The following is a 24,979-nucleotide window of genomic DNA, read 5'->3' as shown; positions in this document are numbered from 1 at the left end:
TGCAAAGAGGTCTATGTTGGGTTGACCCCAAGTCGCCCAAAGCCTCTTGCACACGTCCTTGTGGAGGGTCCATTCCGTAGGAATTACCTGACCCTTCCGACTGAGGCAATCTGCTAAGACGTTCAAGTCGCCCTGGATAAACCTCGTTAACAGGGAGATGCCTCGATCTCTTGACCAAATGAGCAGGTCCCTTGCGATCTCGTACAGTGTCAGGGAGTGGGTGCCTCCTTGCTTGGAAATGTATGCCAAGGCTGTGGTATTGTCCGAGTTGATCTCCACCACCTTGTTTCGAAGGAGACTCTCGAAGCTCATCAAGGCCAGGTGGACTGCCAAAAGCTCCTTGCCGTTGATGTGCATGCTCCTCTGACTTGAGGTCCACAGACCTGAGCATTCCCGACCGTCCAGGGTCGCACCCCAACCCAAATCCGATGCGTCTGAGAATAGAACGTGGTTTGGGTTCTGAACTGCAAGGGGAACTCCCTCTCTTAGACTGATATTGTCGTTCCACCAATTCAGGCATGCCTTTACTGTTTCGGAGATCGGGATTGAGACCGCCTCTAGCGTCTTGTCTTTTTTCCAGTGAAAAGCTAGATGGAACTGGAGAGGTCGAAAGTGTAGCCTTCCTAGCGAGACAAACTGCTCCAGGGATGATAGAGTTCCTACTAGACTCATCCAATTCCTGACTGAGCAACGTTCTCTCTTCAACATCCGTTGGATTATGAGCAGGGCTTGCTCTATTCGGGGGGCAGACGGAAAAGCCCGAAAAACTGGACTGCGAATCTCCATCCCTAAAAACAGTATAGTTTGGGATGGAATCAGCTGGGACTTTTCCATGTTGACCAAAAGTCCCAATTCCTTGGTCAGATCCAATGTCCAATGAAGATCCTGCAGACAGCGATGACTGGACGAGGCTCTGAGAAGCCAGTCGTCCAAGTAAAGGGAGGCTCGGATTCCCGATAAATGGAGGAATTATGCCACATTCCTCATAAGCCTCGTAAACACGAGAGGAGCAGGACTTAGGCCAAAGCACAGGGCCCGAAACTGGTACACCACATTGTCGAAAACAAACCTCAGAAAAGGTTGGGAATCTGAGTGAATGGGGATGTGGAAGTATGCGTCTCTTAGGTCGAGAGACACCATCCAGTCTCCCTTTCTGACCGCTGCTAAGACTGATTTCGTGGTCTCCATGGTAAACTTTGTCTTCGTGACAAAGACATTCAGAGCACTGACGTCTAGCACCGGTCTCCAACCTCCTGTCTTCTTCGGTACTAGGAAGAGGCGGTTGTAAAACCCCGGTGATTGAAGGTCCGAGACTTTCACCACCGCTCCCTTCTCTAGCAAAAGAGACACTTCTAGTTTCAGGGCTTGTCTCTTTGATTCCTCTCGGTACATGGGAGAGAGGTCGATGGGGGAAGTCGCTAGAGGAGGTTTGTGTACAAATGGAATTTTGTACCCCTCTCTGAGCAACCTCACAGACTGTTGGTCTGCGCCCCTCTTCTCCCAGGCTTGCCAGAAGTTCTTGAGTCTGGCACCTACTGCTGTCTGAGGCTGCGGGCAGTCAGACTCTGCCACGTGAGGACTTGGCTCCTCTCTTCTTTCCTCTCTTCCCCTGCTGGGAGCTCTGCCACGAAAGGGCGGAATAAACCTGGACGCCGGAGTGTCTATCCTTGGTCTTGCAGAGAAGGATGTCGAAGGAGTCCCTTTGCGAGCAGAGGACGCTACCAAGTCATGGGTGTCCTTCTGCACGAGTGACAAAGCTATGTCCTTAACCAAATGTTCAGGGAACAAAAACTTCGATAAGGGAGCAAAGAGTAGCTCAGATCTTTGACAGGGAGTAACTCCTGCCGACAGAAAAGAGCAAAGGGACTCTCGCTTCTTAAGGACTCCTGAAGTAAAAGAGGAGGAGAGCTCATTGGATCCATCGCGGATGGCTTTATCCATGCAGGACATAATGAGTACGGAGACATCTCTATCAGCCGATGAGATTTTCCTACTTAAGGCTCCCAAACACCAGTCAAGGAAGTTGAAAACTTCAAAGGCTCTAAAAATGCCTTTCACCAGATGGTCAAGGTCCGAGGATGACCAACTAATCTTCGAGCGTCTCATGGCTAGGCGGCGAGGAGAGTCTACAAGGCTTGAGAAATCGCCCTGGGCAGAGGCAGGGACTCCCAAGCCGAGAACTTCTCCCGTGGCATACCAGACGCTCGATCTAGACGAGAGTTTAGATGGAGGGAAGGCAAAGGCCGTCTTCCCCAAACTCCTCTTGGTTTCCAACCAATCGCCTAAAAGCCGTAAAGCTCTCTTGGATGAGCGAGAGAGCACAAGTTTTGTAAAGGCTGGCATGTCAGCAGGTACACCTAAAACAAACTCAGACGGCGGCGAACGAGGAGCAACAGAGACGAAGTGATCGGGAAACAACTCCTTAAAAATTAACATGACTTTCTTAAAGTCCATTGATGGCGGAACTGTTCTGGGTTCATCAATATCTGAAGGATGATCCTCAGGCTGAGGGTCAGCAACGTCCTTATCTGAAGGTTCCTCATCTGACAACTGCTGAGAAACAAGCAAAGGGGTTGGCAATGCTTGACACGCAGCGTCCACACGCACTGGTGCATTAGTAGCGGACCAGGACGCAACGTCATGTAACTGCTTGACCCTCTGTGAACTGTCAACAACAACAGGTGCGTGAGGACGTACAGCGTCCACCCGAGACTGCTTTGACCGCCTAGTCTGAGCAGACAAAACAACTCTAGACTGCGGATGTTGACGCTCAGCGTCAAAACAAGTCAACTCCGATGGTTGGCGAACGTCCTGAACGTCAACAGGAGCATCAGCAAGTTGCCTAACGTCCAAATGCGGCTGAAAATCCACACGAGACCGCATCGAGTGTGGTTCTAAACAACCTGACTGACGTGACTTGGCTACGCCAACGTCAACAGGACGCACAAAGGAACGTTAGGGTGGCTGAAGGCCAGGATCTCGATGAGATAAACGGCTAGGCTCAACGGAAACCTTATCGGCAGAATAGTCTTCCATAAGGGAGGCAAGCTTAGACTGCATGTCCTGCAGTATAACCCATTTAGGGTCCACGGGAATGGGTGCGGTAACCGACGGGGTTAACGTCTGAGACGGCACAACCTTGCCTTGCTTAGGCGGCGAGCAGTCATCCGATGACTGCAACGGGTCCGAACTGTCCCAATGACTACATCCAGGACGCTGGACCTGTCCTGAAGGGACCGACTTCCGTTTAAGAGGCCTAGAAACCTTGCTCCACGGTTTCTTGCGCGAAAAGCCTTCGGAAGACGAGGAGAAAATGGGCTCTCTCGTCTTATGGTAGGGGCGATCTTGGTGAGATACGCCTGATACCATAGAGGGAACGTCTGTTCGCTGATCAAGGCCTCTCGAACCCATAAGTCGTACGACATTACTTCTCCCCTGGGCTTGGGAGCTTGCAAGAGGTCCCGGACTAGGTGAACGACAGGCACGAACAGACGAACCCTCGGTCACAACACTTTGCGCACTACAGTAATCACTTTCCCACTTTCCGCCGTGGCACTCTGACACTTAAGTTCCTTCACGTCAGCCATGAGTTGATTACGATTAGTTGCTAACGCTTCAACTCTTTCCCCCAAGGCATGAATAGCACGTAACATGTCTTGCATAGATGGTTCCTGAGTGCTAGAAGGGGGGTTAGGAACAACCACTACAGGGGAAGGATTAGGTTCAGGGGCATGTGGAGAGGAAAAATCTACAGACCTAGATGAACTCCTCCTTACCCTATCTCTCTCTAGCCTACGTGCATACTTATCGTATTCGAGCCAATCGAATTCCGAAAGGCCCACGCATTCCTCACACCGATCTCCCAATTGACAGGTTTTACCCCGACAATTGGAACACACAGTATGTGGGTCGAGAGATGCCTTTGGAAGACGCCTATTACAGTCCCTAGCATTACACTTCCGAAATCTAGGTACTTGTGAAGGATCAGCCATTTTGAATTAGTCAAAGAAATTCCAAAAAACAATCCAAGTCATCATCAATTAATCTGATTCAATAAAGAGTTCAAGAGTTTATGTTGAGGAAAAACACCTGCACTGCGAAAGCTCAAACCAAAATGAAGTACTTCACCAAATATGTTGAGAAAACTCCAGGTTCTACAGCGAGTATTGATACGTCTTGTCGTCAAGGTCGACAGAGAAGAATTGAAGGGTTTGTTTACATGCAAGAGTGGTATCTGACCGATAGTTGGCGCTGGTGGGCACACCCGCAACCTTCATAGCGATCGCTCGCGAGTTTTTTGAGTGTGTTTTCTGTCGAGCCGCTGAGTAGCTATTATATATTCACCGGCTAAGTTAAATATTTAAAATTACCCATTATTATAATGATGTGCAAGTATACTGCGATAGACATTCATTCAAACTCAACGGTCAACGTATTTTCAATGTGAAATTTCCTGACTCCTCTGTATAACATAAGTCATTTAACTTTTTTCTCTTAAACTGGGTTTGTTATTATTTAAAAAGAGTTTCCATTAATTCTATCTAAACCAGACATGTAAGCATAAATTAAAGTACCTTAAGAAATTTGCAATTTGTATTGTTATAAAACTTTTCAATGTTATTTATTTTGTCTCTTCTGATAGACAATAAGTTTGACATGAATGTCGCATGTTCACTACCAACAAAATCATGGGGACTATAGTTTTTCCCCCTTTGTACATACCGTGTGTCTGTCTATCATGTCCGATTTTCACTCTTATCCTGTTGTTTTCTATGTATTTGAAGGGATTTCAATCATTCTGGATACAAAACGTAGACCAGTCGTGTGTAAATACATGAAGGGGTGCATCTGTATGTCAGTTTTGATTTTGTTATTTTCTTATTATAACATCTCCTCCTGCATTGTTATAGGGATTACATTTGAGCATGGGATAAAGATAGACCCATCTTTCATAGATATGTTCGAAGAGAAACATATGTAGATGTTCATGAAGGGAAAACATCCGTTTGTATGCCAGTGTGTCTATTATGCTTATTTTGTTAGTGCAGCTTTTTCTATGCGGCTAAATTCTAGTAAAGGTAAGTTAAAAGAATAGACCATCATGTATAGACTTGCAGGGAATGAAATTGTATGTATCTGCTCATTGTTACTTTTCCTACATAGTTGATATGATGTCACCCCAAGTTAATGGGATGATAGTCCATCAATTATACATATGTGTGAAGGAAGATAGTCAGTCTGTCTGTTGGTCATTCAGTGATCTACACTTAGCATGTTGTTAGCTGTATGTAAAGGGGAATCCTCCATCTTTCTGTCTGTCAGTCAGTTAGTGTTTTCATCCTTGTCTTGTCGTTGTAAAAAAAAAAAAAAAAAAATATCACCTTATTTTAGGATGAAGATAATTTTAGTAATTTTCCATGGAGTTATTCATAAAATTATTGTTAAGGACGGAACAACATTTTTTTAACAAAAAAAATATTTTTTCCTGTAGTAAATAATTTGCTTTCACTGAATTTGACCTTCATTTCAACAGCAAATAAACCGAAAACCTGTTGGACCGTCTAAGAACGGGAATATTTTCTTAGAAAACTAATGGTTTTTGCTCAGCTAAAACTTTCATTGGGAGCATTCTTGTTTTGAGTTACACATCTTGTGTAAAGAAAATTGGGGATAATATTTAGGTGTGCAAGAACTAGTATAAATAACATTCATCATTTGGAATATTCATATAGAGTACTGTAGATGGGTTATATGTGGTAGGGGTGTATTGCTCAAGTAATGCTTATAGAATGCTTGTTTAGATCTGAAAATAATTGGCCTAATGTCTTTTTGTTGGCCTTTAGTTTTTTAAAGAGGAAGTACAGTACTGTACAGTATAAAGTATTATTGTACTGTATATATATTTCTAACACTTAGGTAAATGTGTGAAATATTTTGTTCTTATGCTTTGTCCCCCTTTCAGATTGATGTGCTATCCCATGACAGCATCACAAATGTAATAATCCTGCAGACTGTTATCACTGAAGTGAAACATCGCTCTCTTCCTGTGTACAAACGCTTGAGAGACCTCATTGATACCAGTTCCAAGAAGTTTTATGTTTTCACCAATGAACATCACAGGTAATGAAATTATATATGTTTAAGACAATATTCCTACTCTAGTCTTGAAATATCTTCCCATTTGCTGATCTCAGTAGATATTTTGTTTTTCAATATTAAACTTACCCGATAATCATGTAGCTGTCAACTCCGTTGCCCGACAGAATTCTATGGAGGGATACGCCAGCTATCACAATACTAGAAGGGGGTGTATTTACCAGCGCCACCTGTGGCCAGGTACTCAAGTACTTCTTGTTGACACCTCTTCAATTATTCCTCTGTCGTGCTTCCGGCAAGACGTTCTGGGATACGCTTATGTTCTTGGAGTATTTTCACGACTTTGGTGAAGTATTTCTCTTTGATTTCGGCTGTCGCTTTACTGGAAACTTCTATATTAGCTTAGTTAGCTTTTGGAATTAATTTGATTATTTATGGTGACGAAGAGAGTATGAACTCTCGTTCACCTTTCAATGGCCGACCCTTCCCTTAGACGGAAGTGTTGGTGTCTAAGAGAGTATAGACTCTCTTTCTTAATTTTGCTTAACAAAAGTTATAGATTTATTTTATATCTCTCCGCCTCTTATAGGCCTCTTCGATTAACTTCCTTTTATTATAAACTTATTAAAATTAATTTTTATATTTGTTTATATTCGACCTTCCTAATAGTAGGCGGTCTTTTCTTGGTACCGAAGTTAATTAACATTGAGCCCGTCATTTCGGTTTTACCTGTTAACATATTATGCTATTTCCGCCACAGAGTTTGAAAGAATTTCTTTGATAGTCTCGTACTGTTTTCAAAGTTGAACTAACGTTTTGTTTTGTCTCTGCAGTTGTTGACGTTCAGAACGTTCAACTTGCACTCTATCGTTACGATAGAGAAAGTATGTTCACGGTTTCACGTTGCAGTAAGAGTAACCGTGTCTAGCGTTTTGTTCATTCTTTCTTAACTTAATGGTTTTGATCCTAATAAAGGAACTTTTCAGTTTTTTCCTTTAACAATAATATGTTTTAACGATATATATGATTGGGCTCTTCTCTCAGGTTCTAAGTCAAGAGAGAGAGAGAGAGAGAGAGAGAGATAGAGACGTAGGGAGAAAGAGGATAAACGTTTCATTCAAGCCTGCCAGGCGTACGAGTAACGTCGTTATCGTTTTTGCTCTTCTCCCTAGTCTCTTTAGGGGAAGAAACTAAACGTTTCTAGAGTGATCTAGTGTTTAGTCTCTTTCCAGCCACTGAATTATCTTTCATTAGATTTTTCTGTTACATTGTAATTCTGTTTTCGCAATTACTAACTTTTGAGAAAGGATAGAATTGCGTGTTTCAGGTACAAACCACTTAAAGTTTCGAGTTCAGTGAAATAAGTGCAAACAGAAATCAAAGTGATAAGTGATTAGCGCAAAGTATGTCAGTGTTGTGCGTGAGGGTACTTTTGTGCGCGCCAGTCGTCCTCCCAGTCCGGGACCTCTTGCAAGCTCCCAAGCCCAGGGGAGAAGCAATGTCGAAGGGCAGAAGGGTTCAGCAGGCCTTGATCGGCGCACAGAAGTATCCTCGGTGGTTGTGGGCGTGTCTTACCGAGACCGTCACTCCCACCCGCAGACGATTGAGCCCTTATTTTGCTCGTCTGCAGAAGAAATTTAGGGGAGAAAACGCTGGTCTCAGGTCTCAAGACCTTTTAAACGTAAAGTCCAGACCTATGCCAGACGTACGAAGTTAGAGTTCACAGTCATTGGGTTAGCTCTGACTCTCCTCAGTCATCAGTTGAATGCACTCCGCCTAAGAGGAGTAAGGTTCTGCCACAACAGAGCTCGACTGTTAAGGCTTTACCTCAGCCTACTGTAGTTTCTGCCGACCCCAAGTGGACTCTACTACAGTCCATGCAAGCTCTGCTTTCGGACTTGATGCGTGAGTGTCGGGCTGAGAGTGTTGCGCCTCCGCCTCCGCCTACCCTCCCTCCGCCTATGCTCGCTCCGCCTGATCGCAGTACCACCTGCCAGGCGTACGATGTTGTGGACTCTACTACAGTCCATGCAAGCACAGCTTTCGGACTTGATGCGTGAGTGTCGGGCTGAGAGTGTTGCTCCTCCGCCTCCGCCTACACTCCCTCCGCCTACACTCGCTCCGCCTGATCGCAGTACCACCTGCCAGGCGTACGATGTTGTGGACTCTTCTACAGTCCATGCAAGCACAGCTTTCGGACTTGATGCGTGAGTGTCGGGCTGAGAGTGTTGCTCCTCCGCCTCCGCCTACACTCCCTCCGCCTACGCTCGCTCCGCCTGATCGCAGTACCACCTGCCAGGCGTACGATGTTGAGCCACGTGCTGAGTTTGCTGTTCCCAGTGGTGTTCAGCCTCCGCCTTCCTTAAGGCAACCTTTACAATGGGATCAGGAGGATTATACCTCTCTTCCTCCGCCTCCACTTGCTGCTCCACCAGTGATGCAACACTCGGTTGAGGTACAACAACCTCTCCCGTCCATGAGTCAGTCTCCTCAGCTCTCGCTGCAGCGAGCTCAACCCTCCACAAGGCAAGCACCACAACACCTTAGCCTTGCGCCTCAGGAGCCTCAGCTTGCGAGACATTTACCTTGTTCTGCGCAGCCTCTTCCTCATCGCGCTCCGCTCACACCACAGGAACTGGAACTTGCTACTCCGCTTCCGCCAACCGCTCAGCAAGCGCAACCCTTGGGTTCAACCACTCATGCTAGGAGTCAGCCTCCTCCACCCATGCGCCTTCCTTCTGCTTGTCTTTTATTCAGCCTTTGCAGACTGAGCCTCAGGTGTTCCCTCAACAGAGTCTTGAAGAGGAAACCACAACTATTGTTGTTCCAGCTCGTTCTGACTCTGCTGTTCAGCATACCTTACCTCCATTTTCAAACCATGGCAAAAATATGAATCATGAGTTATGAATGTAAGGTAAACATTATGTTGATTTTTAAACCCCATGCAAGCATACATAAAGCACTCTAGCACTGGTCATGGAATTTCTGAGAAATGTTAAACGCCATGCACACGCTCTGCTTTCCTTACAGCAGGCTCTGCTTACAGCAGGCTCTGCTTACTACATGCTCAGCATACAGCATGCTCTGCATTCAGCATGCTCTGCATACAACATGCTCTGCATACAGCATGCTCTGCATTCAGCATGCTCTGCATACAACATGCTCTACATACAGCATGCTCTGCATACAGCATACTCTGCATACATCATGCTCTGCATACCTTACCGCATGCTTCTCAGTCACACATCTTGGGTTGTTGCCAACTCACTAGACTGTCAAGCAGTTTCATAACGTTGCCTTCTAGTCTGCTGCTTTTGCACCAGTGAACCCTCACTCAGAGAACTTAGCTTTTCTAGGATAAGGTCCCTGTAGATGAGAAAGTTCTTTTCTCCCTCCTTCTGATATTCCCTTGAGGACTCTGTCATTTGGAGGGAGCCTTTAGCTGCATAACCTCTTATGGACTTTTATTTAAGCATAACATGCTTCCAGGGAAGGTTATGGTTCCACTTCGGTCGCTAATCCCGTCTGTTACCACACCTGCTCCCATAGACCTTGAGCTGTGTTGCATGACATGCAGTCCAAGCTTAGTCCTTGTTAGAGGATTTTTTGTTTACGGAGTCAATGTGTCACGGGGAAGACGTTCAACAACCAACAGAAGTGACTTGTTGTGACGCAGTGCGGCAACCTCAGCAACCCGTTAAGGAGTTGTCTGTACGACCCAGACAGTCTAGACAGATTCGGGTTGTCACTGTACTTCCTCGCTTGCCCATGATTGACAGTTCACAGACTGTGCAGCAGTATCATGATCTTGTGTCCGGCTCCGTCAGACGACTGGCTTTTAAGAGCTCCCACAAGTCGTCGCTGTCTGGAGATTTTCAAATGGACTATGGATCTGACCAAGGAACTGGGCCTCCTGGTCAATTTTGAGGAGTCTCAGCTCGTTCCATCCCAGACCATTGTCTCCTTGGGTATGGATCTTCAGAGTCGAGCTTTTCGGACTTTTCCGTCGGCCCCAAGGATCTTCCAAGCCCTAGAATGCATCCAGAGCATGCTGAGAAGGAACCGATGCTCAGTCAGGTAGTGGATGAGTCTAACAGGGACACTTTCATCGCTGGCCCTGTTCATCGTGTTAGGGAGACTCCACCTCCCCCCCCTTCAGTATCATCTAGCTGCTCACTGGATAAAGGACATGACGCTAGAGACGGTCTCAGTTCCTGTTTCCGAAGAGAGGAGGTCTTCTCTCGCGTGGTGTAAGAACAGCTTTCTTCTCAAGGAAGGCTACCTTTGGCTGTTCAGAAACACGACCGCCGTCTCCTCTCGGACGCATCAGACACGGGCTGGGGTGCGACTTTGGACGGACAAGAATGCTCGGGAACATGGAATCAGGAGCAAAGGACACTTCACATCATTTGCAAGAAGTTGTTGGCGGTTATTCTGGCCTTGATAAACTTCAAGTCCCTCCAGCTTAACAAAGTGGTGGAGGCGGACTCTGACAACACCACAGCCCTGGCTTACATCTTCAAGCAGGGAGGGACTCTTTCGTGGAAGTTGTTCTAGATCGCAAGGGACCTACTCATCTGGTCTTTAGATCGAAAGCTAACTGGTAACGAGGTTCATTCAGGGCGGTATGAATGTCATGGCAGATCACCTCAGACGGAAGGGTCAGGTCATCCCCACAGAGTGGACCCTTCTCAAGAATGTTTGCAACAGACTTTGGGCCCTGTGGGGTCAGCCAACCATAGATCTGTTCACTACCTCGATAACCTAGAGACTCCTGTTGTATTGTTCTCCGATTCCAGACCCAGCAGCAGTTCACGTGGATGCTTTTCTGCTGGATTGGTTCCATCTCGACCTGTATGCATTCCCGCCGTTCAAGATTGTCAACAGAGTACTTCAGAAGTTCTCCTCTCACTAAGGGACACGGCTGACGTTGGTTGGCTCCGCTCTGGTCCGCGAGAGAATGGTTCGTAGAGGTACTGCAATGGCTGGTCGACATTCCCAGGACTCTTCCTCTAGGAGTGAACCTTCTAAGTCTACCTCACGTAAAGAAGGTACACCCTTTCCTCCACGCTCTTCGTCTGACTGCCTTCAGACTTTCGAAAGACTCTCAAGAGCTAGGGGCTTTTCGAAGGAGGCAGCCAGAGCGATTGCCAAAGCAAGGAGAACATCCACTCTCAGAATCTATCAGTCTCAAGGGGAAGACTTCCGTAGCTGGTACAAGACCAATGCAGTTTCCTCAACCAGTACCACTGTAACCCAGATTGCTGACTTCCTGTTATATCTAAGGAAAGTAAGATCCCTTTCAGCTCCTACGATCAAGGGTTACAGAAGTATGTTGGCAGCGGTTTTCCGCCACAGAGGCTTGGATCTTTCCACCAACAAAGATCTACAGGACCTCCCTAGGTCTTTTGAGACCTCAAAGGAACGTCGGTTGTCCACTCCAGGCTGGAATCTAGACGTGGTCCTAAGGTTCCTTATGTCATCAAGATTTGAACCTCTCCAATCAGCCTCTTTTTAGGACCTCACATTAAAAACTCTTTTCCTCGTGTGCTTGACAACAGCTAAAAGAGTAAGTGAGATACACGCCTTCAGCAGGATCATTGTTTTCACATCTGAAACGGCTACATGTTCCTTGCAGCTCGGTTTTTGCTAACGAGCTTCCTTCACGTCCTTGGCCTAAGTCGTTCGAGATCCCAAGCCTGTCCAACTTGGTGGGGAATGATCTGAAGAGAGTACTTTGCCCAGTTAGAGCTCTTAGGTACTATCTAAAAAGGTCTTAACCTTTACAAGGACAATCAGAAGCCTTATAGTGTGCTATCAAGAAACCTTCTTTTCCAAGTTCTAAGAACTCAGTTTCTTACTATTCAGGCTTCTGATTAGAGAAACACATTCTCATCTGAAGGAAGAAGACCTTGCTTTGCTGAAGGTAAGGACACATGAAGTGGGAGCTGTGGCTACTTCAGTGGCCTTCAAACAGAACCATTCTCTGCAGAGTGTTATGGATGCAACCTATTGGAGAAGCAAGTCAGTGTTCGCATCATTCTATCTCAAAGATGTCCAGTCTCTTTACGAGTACTGCTACACCCTGGGACCATTCGTAGCAACGAATGCAGTAGTAGGCGAGGGCTCAGCCACTACATTCCCATAATCCCATAACCTTTTAACCTTTCTCTTGAATACTTTTTATGGGTTGTACGGTCGGCTAAGAAGCCTTCCACATCCTTGTTGATTTGGCGGGTGGTCAATTCTTTCTTGAGAAGCGCCGAGGTTAAAGGTTGTGATGAGGTCCTTTAGTATGGGTTGCAGCCCTGTATACTTTAGCACCTTTGAGTTGATTCAGCCTCCCAAGAGGAACGCTGCGCTCAGTAAGGAAGACGATCTTATTTAAGGCAGAGTAACGGTTCAAGTCGACTTCCTTACCAGGTACTTATTATTTCATTGTTATTGTGGATAACTGATTATATGAAATACGGGATACTTAGCTATCCTTTAGTCTTGTACACTGGTTTTTCACCCACCCCCCTGGGTGTGAATCAGCTACATGATTATCGGGTAAGTTTAATATTGAAAAATGTTATTTTTATTAGTAAAATAAATTTTTGAATATACTTACCCGATAATCATGATTTAATCGACCCTCCCTTCCTCCCCATAGAGAACCAGTGGACCGAGGAATAATTGAGGAGGTGTCAACAAGAAGTACTTGAGTACCTGGCCACAGGTGGCGCTGGTAAATACACCCCCTTCTAGTATTGTGATAGCTGGCGTATCCCTCCATAGAATTCTGTCGGGCAACGGAGTTGACAGCTACATGATTATCGGGTAAGTATATTCAAAAATTTATTTTACTAATAAAAATAACATATTCTATCGTAATTTTTGGTGGAGTTATCAAGTGGCTAGAAAACTAGTACTGCTTGTAATGAGTTGTAAATTGCATACTATGAGTCATACTCAATTTTTCCATGCATTTATTTCATTAGGGAAAGATCTATGCTATTTTTTTTTCTCTGTTGCTCTTCATTTTCCACCTAACTTCTTTTAATTGATAGTACTCATATTTCCACCTCATTTAGAAATTAAAAAAAAATACTGAGAGTGCAGACCTCCGCCATGGTAGCTTATTTCTTGAATTCAGCTGGCTTTTCCCGGAAGCAATTTAGACTGTAGGCGTAATTGAAGTCTGTGTGACAACCATGGGTGAACTCAGTGTTAAGGTTAGGGTTAATTCGATCAACATTTTTCTCGACCTTGACCTTTGATCTCATCATCAAGTACGGGGTGTTCGATGTCGAACGGCCGTGGCCCTCTGCACAAAACTTCTCCATTCATTCCGGTCTTGAGCCTTCCTTTCCAACTCCACCATCGTTAGCCCGCACATCTCCTTGATATTGTCACTCAATCTAGTTTTAGGCCTTCCTCTCGGTCTTGTACCATAGACTGATCCAATTAATAGCGTTCTTTCCTTTGATCTAGGACTCTCAAAATTGAATCACTTCTACATCTCAACATAATTTATTTATGAAAATTCCCATACTCTAAGAGTAAAATTGTGGCCAGGAAGTTGTTTACAAACAAACAGACAAGAAGGGGCAAAAATATAACCTTCTCCCAACTTCTTTGGCAAAGGTAACAAATCTGCTCAAACATCCCTGTGAGATTTTAAAACTGTTACTCAGTAGTGCAATTTAATTACTTGGCAATTAAAATCATCTGCAGGTTGATGCAGCCATATAAAGAGAGCCTCTGCTTCTGGATACTAGATAGATCAGTTTTTGTCATGTTTCTCTTGGTATTGCACTTAACTGCTTATGATGATGGAAAACTTATTTTTAATATTAATTTTCTTCACAGGACCCAATTTTGCTCTTAGTTGTTCGTTTGGTTTTCTGCGTGGTTCTTTTGTTTATTAATTTGCTTTTGTAATGGCCAATTTACTATAGTATTGTGTACTGTTCTTGATTAAATATTTCCATGACATTGAAATTTTGGATTGTCATCTTTTTTATAACTTGTACAGCACTTGAAGACTTTAAACACTGCTCATAAATGGTAGAGCCAAGGGACAGTGACATTGCCCTATCAAGCAGGGCAATGCCCTAGAGTCTGACCATATATACATATGATCAGTACCCATGCTCCCTCGTTACCCAAGTTAGGACCAAGGAGGGCCCGGTAATGGCTGCTGATGACTCGGCAGATAGACCTCTAGACTCTCCCTAAATCACATCCTTAGCTCACAAAGATGGTGAGGTTACAACGACCAAAGGAACTAACGAGTAAGAGCAGGACTCGAACCCCAGTCTGGGGATCACCAGGCAAGGACGTTACCAACAGTCCACCACAGTTTATGAAGTTCTCAGAACTGCAAGCTAATTTATCCAAAGTTTATCTCACCTTTTTTTTTCAATATTAAACTTACCCGATAATCATGTAGCTGTCAACTCCGTTGCCCGACAGAATTCTATGGAGGGATACGCCATCTATCACAATACTAGAAGGGGGTGTATTTACCAGCGCCACCTGTGGCCAGGTACTCAAGTACTTCTTGTTGACACCTCCTCAATTATTCCTCTGTCGTGCTTCCGGCAAGACGTTCTGGGATACGCTTATGTTCTTGGAGTATTTTCACGACTTTGGTGAAGTATTTCTCTTTGATTTCGGCTGTCGCTTTACTGGAAACTTCTATATTAGCTTAGTTAGCTTTTGGAATTAATTTGATTAATTTTGGTGACGAGAGAGTATGAACTCTCGTTCACCTTTCAATGGCCGACCCTTCCCTTAGACGGAAGTGTTGGTGTCTAAGAGAGTATAGACTCTCTTTCTTAATTTTGCTTAACAAAAGTTATAGATTTATTTTATATCTCTCCGCCTCTTATAGGCCTCTTCGATTAACTTCCTTTTATTATAAACTCATTAAAATTAATTTTTATATTTGTTTATATTCGACCTTCCTAATAGTAGGCGGTCTTTTACCGAAGTTAATAAACTTTGAGCCCGTCATTTCGGTTTTACCTGTTAACATATTATGCTATTTCCGCCACAGAGTTTGAAAGATTTTCTTTGACAGTCTCGTACTGTTTTCAAAGTTGAACTAACGTTTTGTTTTGTCTCTGCAGTTGTTGACGTTCAGAACGTTCAACTTGCACTCTATCGTTACGATAGAGAAAGAATGTTCACGGTTTCACGTTGCAGTAAGAGTAACCGTGTCTAGCGTTTTGTTCATTCTTTCTTAACTTAATGGTTTTGATCCTAATAAAGGAACTTTTCAGTTTTTTTCCTTTAACAATAATATGTTTTAACGATATATATGATTGGGCTCTTCTCTCAGAGAGAGAGAGAGAGAGAGAGAGATAGAGACGGAGGGAGAAAGAGGATAAACGTTTCATTCAAGCCTGCCAGGCGTACGAGTAACGTCGTTATCGTTTTTTGCTCTTCTCCCTAGTCTCTTTAGGGGAAGAAACTAAACGTTTCTAGAGTGATCTAGTGTTTAGTCTCTTTCCAACCACTGAATTATCTTTCATTAGATTTTTCTGTTACATTGTAATTCTGTTTTCGCAATTACTAACTTTGAGAAAGGATAGAATTGCGTATTTCAGGTACAAACCACTTAAAGTTTCGAGTTCAGTGAAATAAGTGCAAACAGAAATCAAAGTGATAAGTGATTAGTGCGTGAGGGTACTTTTGTGCGCGCCAGTCGTCCTCCCAGTCCGGGACCTCTTGCAAGCTCCCAAGCCCAGGGGAGAAGCAATGTCGAAGGGCATAAGGGTTCAGCAGGCCTTGATCGGCGCACAGAAGTATTCTCGGTGGTTGTGGGCGTGTCTTACCGAGACCGTCACTCCCACCCGCAGACGATTGAGCCCTTATTTTGCTCGTCTGCAGAAGAGATTAGGGGAGAAATTAAAGGCAGAGTAACGCTGGTCTCAAGACTTCTTAAACGTTAAGTCCAGACCTATGCCAGACGTACGAAGTTAAAGTTCACAACCCGAATGCAGTCATTGGGTTAGCTCTGACTCTCCTCAGTCATCAGTTGATTACACTCCGCCTAAGAGGAGTAAGGTTCTGCCACAACAGATCTCTGCTGTTAAGGCTTTACCTCAGCAGAACTTAGTGTCTGCCGACCCCAAGTTAACTCTACTGCAGTCCATACAGTCACAACTTTCGGTCTTGATGCGTGAGTGTCGGGCTGAGAGTGTTGCGCCTCCGCCTCCGCCTACACTCCCCCCCGCCTATGATCGCTCCGCCTGATCACAGTACCTCCTGCCAGGCGTACGATGTTGTGAACTCTACTACAGTCCATGCAAGCACAGCTTTCGGACTTGATGAGTGAGTGTCGGGCTGAGAGTGTTGCTCCTCCGCCTCCGCCTACACTCCCTCCTCCTACACTCGCTCCGCCTGATCACAGTACCATCTGCCAGGCGTACGATGTTGTGGACTCTACTACAGTCCATGCAAGCACAGCTTTCGGACTTGATGAGTGAGTGTCGGGCTGAGAGTGTTGCTCCTCCGCCTCCGCCTACACTCCCTCCTCCTACACTCGCTCCGCCTGATCACAGTACCTTCTGCCAGGCGTACGATGTTGTGGACTCTACTACAGTCCATGCAAGCACAGCTTTCGGACTTGATGCGTGAGTGTCGGGCTGAGAGTGTTGCTCCTCCGCCTCCGCCTACACTCCCTCCACCTACACTCGCTCCGCCTGATCGCAGTACCACCTGCCAGCAGTTCCACCTGCCAGGCGTACGATGTTGAGACACGTGCTGAGTTTGCTGTTCCCTGTGGTGTTCAGCCTCCGCCTTTCTTAAGGCAACCTTTACATTGGGATCAGGAGGATTATACCTCTCTTCCTCCGCCTCCACTTGCTGCTCCACCAGTGATGCAACACTCGGTTGAGGTACAACAACCTCTCCCGTCCATGAGTCAGTCTCCTCAGCTCTTGCTGCAGCGAGCTCAACCCTCCATAAGGCAAGCACCACAACACCTTAGCCTTGCGCCTCAGGAGCCTCAGCTTGCGAGACATTTACCTTGTTCTGCGCAGCCTCTTCCTCATCGCGCTCCGCTCACACCACAGGAACTGGAACTTGCTACTCCGCTTCCGCCAACCGCTCAGCAAGCGCAACCCTTGGGTTCAACCACTCATGCTAGGAGTCAGCCTCCTCCACCCATGCGCCTTCCTTCTGCTTGTCTTTTATTCAGCCTTTGCAGACTGAGCCTCAGGTGTTCCCTCATCGGAGTCTTGAAGAGGAAACCACACTATTGTTGTTCCAGCTCGTTCTGACTCTGCTGTTCAGCATACCATGGTTTAAACCCCATGCAAGCATGCATAAAGCACTCTAGCACTGGTCATGGAATTTCTGAGAAATGTTAAACGCCATGCACACGCTCTGCTTTCCTTTCAGCAGGCTCTGCTTACTACATGCTCAACATTCAGCATGCTCTGCATTCAGCATGCTCTGCATACAACATGCTCTGCATACAGCATGCTCTGCATTCAGCATGCTCTGCATACAACATGCTCTACATACAGCATGCTCTGCATACAGCATACTCTGCATACATCATGCTCTGCATACCTTACCGCATGCTTCTCAACACATCTTGGGTTGTTGCCAACTCACTAGACTGTCAAGCAGTTTCATAACGTTGCCTTCTAGTCTGCTGCTTTGCACCAGTGAACCCTCACTCAGAGAACTTAGCTTTTCTAGGATAAGGTCCCTGTAGATGAGAAAGTTCTTTTCTCCCTCCTTCTGATATTCCCTTGAGGACTCTGTCATTTGGAGGGAGCCTTTAGCTGCATAACCTCTTATGGACTTTTATTTAAGCATAACATGCTTACAGGGAAGGTAATGGTTACACTTCAGCCGCTAATCCCGTCTGTTACCACACCTGCTCCCATAGACCTTGAGCTGTGTTGCATGACATGCAGTCCAAGCTTAGTCCTTGTTAGAGGATTTTTTTGTTTACGGAGTCAATGTGTCACGGGGAAGACGTTCAACAACCAACAGAAGGGACTTGTTGTGACGCAGTGCGGCAACCTCAGCAACCCGTTAAGGAGTTGTCTGTACGACCCAGACAGTCTAGACAGATTCGGGTTGTCACTGTACTTCCTCGCTTGCCCATGATTGACAGTTTACAGACTGTGCAGCAGTATCATGATCTTGTGTCCGGCTCCGTCAGACGACTGGCTTTTAAGAGCTCCCTCAAGTCGTCGCTGTCTGGAGATTTTCAAATGGACTATGGATCTGACCAAGGAACTGGGCCTCCTGGTCAATTTTGAGGAGTCTCAGCTCGTTCCATCCCAGACCATTGTCTCCTTGGGTATGGATCTTCAGAGTCGAGCTTTTCGGACTTGTCCGTCGGCCCCAAGGATCTTCCAAGCCCTAGAATGCATCCAGAGCATGCTGAGAAGGAACCGATGCTTAGTCAGGCAGTGGATGAGTCTAACAGGGACACTTTCATCGCTGGCCCTGTTCATCGAGTTAGGGAGACTCCACCTCCGCCCCCTTCAGTATCATCTAGCTGCTCACTGGATAAAGGACATGACGCTAGAGACGGGCTCAGTTCCTGTTTCCGAAGAGATGAGGTCTACTCTAACGTGGTGGAAGAACAGCATTCTTCTCAAGGAAGGTCTACCATTGGCTGTTCAGACCTCCGACCACCGTCTCTTCTCGGACGCATCGGACACGGGCTGGGGTGCGACACTGGACGGACAGGAATGCTCGGGAACATGGAATCAGGAGCAAAGGACACTTCACATCTATTGCAAGGAGTTGTTGGCAGTTCATTTGGCCTTGATAAACTTCAAGTCCCTCCAGCTTAACAAGGTGGTGGAGGTGAACTCCGACTACACCACAGCCTTGGCTTACATCTCCAAGCAGGGAGGGACTCATTCGAGGAAGTTGTTCGAGATCGCAAGGGACCTCCTCATTTGGTCAAAAGATCGATAGCTCACGCTGGTAACGAGGCTCATTCAGGGCGATATGAATGTCATGGCAGATCGCCTCAGCCGGAAGGGTCAGGTCTTCCCCACAGAGTGGACCCTTCACAAGAATGTTTGCAGCAGACTTTGGGCCCTGTGGGGTCAGCCAACCATAGATCTATTCGCTACCTCGATGACCAAGAGGCTCCTCTTGTATTGTTCTCCGATTCCAGACCCAGCAGCAGTTCGCGTGGATGCCTTTCTGCTGGATTGGTCCCATCTCAACCTGTATGCATTCCCGCCGTTCAAGATTGTCAACAGGGTACTTCAGAAGTTCGCCTCTCACAAAGGGACACGGCTGACGTTGGTTGCTCCCCTCTGGCCCGCGAGAGAATGGTTCACTGAGGTACTGCAATGGCTGGTCGACGTTCCCAGGACTCTTCCTCCTAGAGTGGACCTTCTGCGTCAACCTCACGTAAAGAAGGTACACCCAACCTCCACGCTCTTCGTCTGACTGCCTTCAGACTATCGAAAGACTCTCAAGAGCTAGAGGCTTTTCGAAGGAGGCAGCCAGAGCGATTGCCAGAGCAAGGACGACATTCACTCTCAGAGTCTATCAGTCTTAATGGGAAGTCTTCCGAAGCTGGTGCAAGGCCAATGCAGTTTTCCTCAACCAGTACCAATGTAACCCAGATTGCTGACTTCCTGTTACATCTAAGGAACGTAAGATCCCTATCAGCTCCTACGATCAAGGGTTACAGAAGTTTGTTGGCAGCGGTTTTCCGCCACAGAGGCTTGGATCTTTCCTCCAACAAAGATCTACAGGACCTCCTTAGGTCTTTTGAGACCTCAAAGGAACGTCGGTTGTCCACTCCAGGCTGGAATCTAGACGTGGTCCTAAGGTTCCTAATGTCATCAGGATTTGAACCGCTCCAATCAGCCTCTTTTAAGGACCTCACATTAAAAACTCTTTTCCTCGTGTGCTTAGCAACAGGTAAAAGAGTAAGTGAGATCCACGCCTTCAGCAGGAACATAGGTTTCACATCTGAAACGGCTACATGTTCCTTGCAGCTCGGTTTTTTGGCTAAAAACGAGCTTCCTTCCCGTCCTTGGCCTAAGTCGTTCGAGATCCCAAGCCTGTCCAACATGGTGGGGAACGAACTGGAGAGAGTACTTTGCCCAGTTAGAGCTCTTAAGTACTATCTAAGAAGGTCAAAACCATTACGAGGACAATCAGAAGCCTTATGGTGTGCTATCAAGAAGCCTTCTCTACCAATGTCTAAGAACTCAGTTTCTTACTACATCAGGCTTCTGATTAGAGAAGCAAATTCTCATCTGAAGGAAGAAGACCTTGCTTTGCTGAAGGTAAGGACACATGAAGTGAGAGCTGTGGCTACTTCAGTGGCCTTCAAACAGAACCGTTCTCTGCAGAGTGTTATGGATGCAACCTATTGGAGAAACAAGTCAGTGTTCGCATCATTCTATCTCAAAGATGTCCAGTCTCTTTACGAGTACTGCTACACCCTGGGTCCATTCGTAGCAACGAATGCAGTAGTAGGCGAGGGCTCAGCCACTACATTCCCATAATCCCATAACTTTTTAACCTTTCTCTTGAATACTTTTTATGGGTTGTACGGTCGGCTAAGAAGCCTTCCACATCCTTGTTGATTTGGCGGGTGGTCAATTCTTTCTTGAGAAGCGCCAAGGTTAAAGGTTGTGATGAGGTCCTTTAGTATGGGTTGCAGCCCTGTATACTTTAGCACCTTTGAGTTGATTCAGCCTCCCAAGAGGAACGCTGCGCTCAGTAAGGAAGACGATCTTATTAAAGGCAGAGTAACGGTTCAAGTCGACTTCCTTACCAGGTACTTATTATTTCATTGTTATTGTGGATAACTGATTATATGAAATATGGGATACTTAGCTATCCTTTAATCTTGTACACTGGTTTTCACCCACCCCCCTGGGTGTGAATCAGCTACATGATTATCGGGTAAGTTTAATATTGAAAAATGTTATTTTTATTAATAAAATAAATTTTTGAATATACTTACCCGATAATCATGATTTAATCGACCCTCCCTTCCTCCCCATAGAGAACCAGTGGACCGAGGAATAATTGAGGAGGTGTCAACAAGAAGTACTGTAGTACCTGGCCACAGGTGGCGCTGGTAAATACACCCCCTTCTAGTATTGTGATAGCTGGCGTATCCCTCCATAGAATTCTGTCGGGCAACGGAGTTGACAGCTACATGATTATCGGGTAAGTATATTCAAAAATTTATTTTATTAATAAAAATAACATTTTTATACCTGTATATCTGGGTTATTGTTGTTTCATAAATATCTTTTCACAATTTTATTGTTTTTCAGTAAGGAACAGCTCTGTATATCACTATTAATTCTTTTACATAATACAAACCTTTGACTTTAAATAGGCGTATGACTTTAGTAAAACTGGAAATGCTGTTAAGCTTTTAACAGTGTAAACACAGCTGGCTATTGGGTGGTGGTTCAAACTCTTTCCATGCGACTGGTGGTGCTACTTTTACTTTGATTTTGGCTGACTGTTTGTACATACAGTACAGTACATACTTCTCGGTTTCCTATTTTGGGCAGGGTTCCTGGACCTGGGTATGCTGTGGCCTGCCCTGAAATAATGGTGCATATCAGTGTAGAAGGTCCCCGAGGTCTTAGTAGTCAATAGGGCCCAGAAGTCTTCTTGCCCTGTTGCCGTTCCCCCCTTCCCTGCCGAGGAGAGCTGTGGTGTGATGCCCCTCTACCTGTCCGTGCTTGTTGCCGAAGACGAACCCCCATTGTCTGTTGCTAAGAGTCTGTATTAAGGTAGAGAACCCTCGACTTTATGGAAAGATAATTGTAATCGGTCCCCCTTCATCTGCTCCTTTTTCTCTGTGCCTTCTTCCCCTGCTGAAAAACTGGCTGCTGGTAGAAAGAAGAAAAGTTCTCTAAGGGACAGGATGACCAATTGGAGGGGTTTTGAGTCTCCTCCCAGTTCCTCTGCAGGATTTCATGGGAGTAGCAGCATTGTACTGAGATTCTCCCTCAGAATATTCGTTCAGGTATGAGGTTCTAGGGCACCTGCCCTTGCTTCAAATGCTAGTACAAGCACTACTGATCAGGCTTACGAGCTATGTTCTAGTATCAAGCCTCTTTGACTTGGCATACAGGAACACGATCATCACTTCAATCTCATTTTCCTGCACAAGCTATGACTTGTACGCATTCACTTATTAAGGCAAAAACCTAAATATCTATGATCTCCAACTCGTGAATTAAGGGACAGCAAATCTTCAAAATCATGATCTCCCAAAAGTGAAGGCTCTCCACACTCAGTCCTCATGTTTTTGATACTCTCAGGATAGACAGAAGCAGTGCAGATCAGGCAATTCCTCTCTTAGCTGTATTTTAGTAGAGAAGTCTTCTTGTGGGATGAACCGTGTCTCGTTAGTACTCCCAAAGACTAGCCTGACTGGAAGACCAAGCAGAGTGGAAAGACTTCCAATCTGTCTTCATCCAGGGAGCGTGATTTGTCCGTAGGTGTGTCACCTGTTTATTCTGATCGCCGAAAGGCATAGCCTACACCTGACACTGAAATAGTTATCCTGTGGCCCAAAACTGGTCTCAGTCGCAAGACATGTCTTCATTACTAGACCTGTTGGTCTCTACAGTATTGATACCTCTGGATGTAGAGGCAACTCCTCTAGGCATGAAACTGATTTGCATTGGCAGGGTGTTTGATAAGAAGAGGATAAAGAGAGGAGGCAGGGGTCACTGAGATTAACGAACCCCTTCTCCAGCTGCCACAAGTGGGGGATTGCCTGGCAAACTATGGTGCAATGTTTTTGAAAACTGGTGAAAGTTCTTCGGAACGGTTAGCGCCTTACTTCCATCAGCTATTGTCATCTCCTCAGTCACTGTCTGTTGACATTCTTGACATACCCTCTGGAATTGCTAAAAGCCCTCATCCTCACAAACAAAATAAAGGTGATGATGGAGAAGAATACGCTAGATGTCGTCTGAGATGGGTCTCCTGGCTAATACAGCTGACTAGCTGACTATATCTAATGGGGAATTCGACGGGTTTATGAAGAGCCATCATTTATCTCTTCTAAACAAGTTTGCTCTACAAATTCAAGATGGAGACAGCAATTAGAGTTCATGCAGCCACCAGGAAGGAGGAATTCATGCTCTTCCGAACTCAAGGACGCATGTTTTCAAATACTGTTCCACCAATCCGACAGAAAGTACCTCCCACTTAATCCTTGAGGGAGTCAAGTACTAGTTCAAAGTCCTGTGATCAAACTTTCAACTGCAACCCAAGTGTTCACCCTGGTCTGAACCTGGGGACCACATGGATGGGATTTGCTTGCTTCTATTTCTCAATGATTGGTTTATCCTGTCATCATTGAGGAGACAGTTTCTCCAGGGTATAGACAAACTTCTTGCCTTTTCCCATGTTCCTCCTCCTGCCATACACCACCAACTGGGAGAGTGACCACTCCCGGCACTCATCACAAGGAGAAGCTTGACTGCAGGAGTGTCGTCTGTAGGCAGGGCACAAACATCCCTCTTTAAGTTCCCGCATCAACGATCCAACATCCCTGGCACGTCCGTACTCCCGTAGGTATCCCCACTGAAGACACTTATGATCACTAACACACTGGTAAAAGAAATAAAAATTAGAGTTAGTATGTCTGCTAAATTTCCAGCCAGTGGGAATGTCTGTTCTCACTGATGACTGCTATCAAAATAACTAAGTGAGCAAGAAAGGGGTAGGGCTTCCCCGCTCCTGGCTGGTGACTTCCGGCCACTCGTTTTCACCTTGTTCTAAAGTTTAAACTGCCCTGTATTGCAGCTTTGCTCTTATTTCTCCTATGTAAAGGACGAAGGTTTGAATTTTTGTTGGAACAACTAGAACTTAGGGCAGTTGTGTAGTAAAATATATTAAAAATTTTCACTTCCCTTTTTGAAATAAAGCTTCATTATATCATACTTCAAATTTTAAGAGTCATTGTTTTTCTACTGTAAGAGAAGAGGACACTGTATGTGTATTCTTTGTTAATTAACCAGGAATACAAATACTACTACAAATTTGTTTTTTATCATACTGTATTGCAGTGACTGCTATGTAGAAAGAGAGGAGAAGGAATCAGTCAATGATAGAAATGACCGAGCCATACGCGTAGGTTCTTGGTGGTACAAACAACATTTTAGAATGTGTAATCAGAATGTAGTTCTGATCACCAATGACATTGACAATCGGGATAAAGCACGTCAGATGGAAGTGGAAGCATACACCAGTAAGTGACTTTTTATGTTAATATTTTTCTCGAGAATTTTTTCCCTGAGGGAACTCATGTAAGGTAAATTGAAGAGATGTCATTTATGAATTATTGTACAGTACTGTACTTGAATGAGACTACATGGTGAGAAACTGGTCTCATCACAGAAAAGATGTCAGCTGATGGGGGCAGAAGCAGGTTGATCAAAGCTGCCATACAAGTAATCCTTAGAAAATGTATATTGATTTCAAGAGTAGTATATTATTTTTACTATCATTTTGATTTTTCCTGCAAGCTAAGCAGGGCCCCAAAATGTTGAAAGGTGCTTTTAGTATACTAAATATTTATTTAGTGGAGGAAGAATAGATAGACCAGACATGTCTATTTACAATTGAATTTTGCTCAAGGTTGACCTTTTGAACTTAATCAATTTACATGTATTGTTTACTGATGTTAATTAAACACTGTTTAAAGGTTGCTCATGTATGGTAGAGGCAAGGGATAGATCGGGTGGGGGAATTCACTGTCCTATACCTAACAGTTATAGTCTGGGTTTTCGTGGAGTATAATTTCATCCCTCATAATCTGCACTATGTTCTATCTTAGATGAGTAACTGAAGGTTTGTATTCTAGAGATAGGATCAATGCAAAGAAAAAAGCAAAAAC

At 45.2% G+C, this 24,979-nt stretch overlaps 1 protein-coding gene across 1 annotated transcript in view; it reads left to right on the top strand.

Moving 5' to 3' along the window:
- LOC137634894 (exosome complex exonuclease RRP44-like) overlaps positions 1–24,979 on the top strand; it is a 47,322-nt gene that overhangs the window by 14,214 nt on the left and 8,129 nt on the right. The window contains exons 3-4 of the mRNA XM_068367443.1: positions 5,963–6,120; positions 24,150–24,331. Coding sequence (XP_068223544.1) covers positions 5,963–6,120; positions 24,150–24,331 — 340 coding nt within the window. The remainder of the gene's footprint in view (positions 1–5,962; positions 6,121–24,149; positions 24,332–24,979) is intronic.

Source organism: Palaemon carinicauda, chromosome 3 (genome assembly GCF_036898095.1).
Source record: "Palaemon carinicauda isolate YSFRI2023 chromosome 3, ASM3689809v2, whole genome shotgun sequence".
In the NCBI taxonomy this organism is placed as follows: domain Eukaryota; kingdom Metazoa; phylum Arthropoda; class Malacostraca; order Decapoda; family Palaemonidae; genus Palaemon; species Palaemon carinicauda.
Note: the sequence above shows the minus strand (reverse complement) of the source record. Positions and strands in the feature narration are given on the sequence as shown.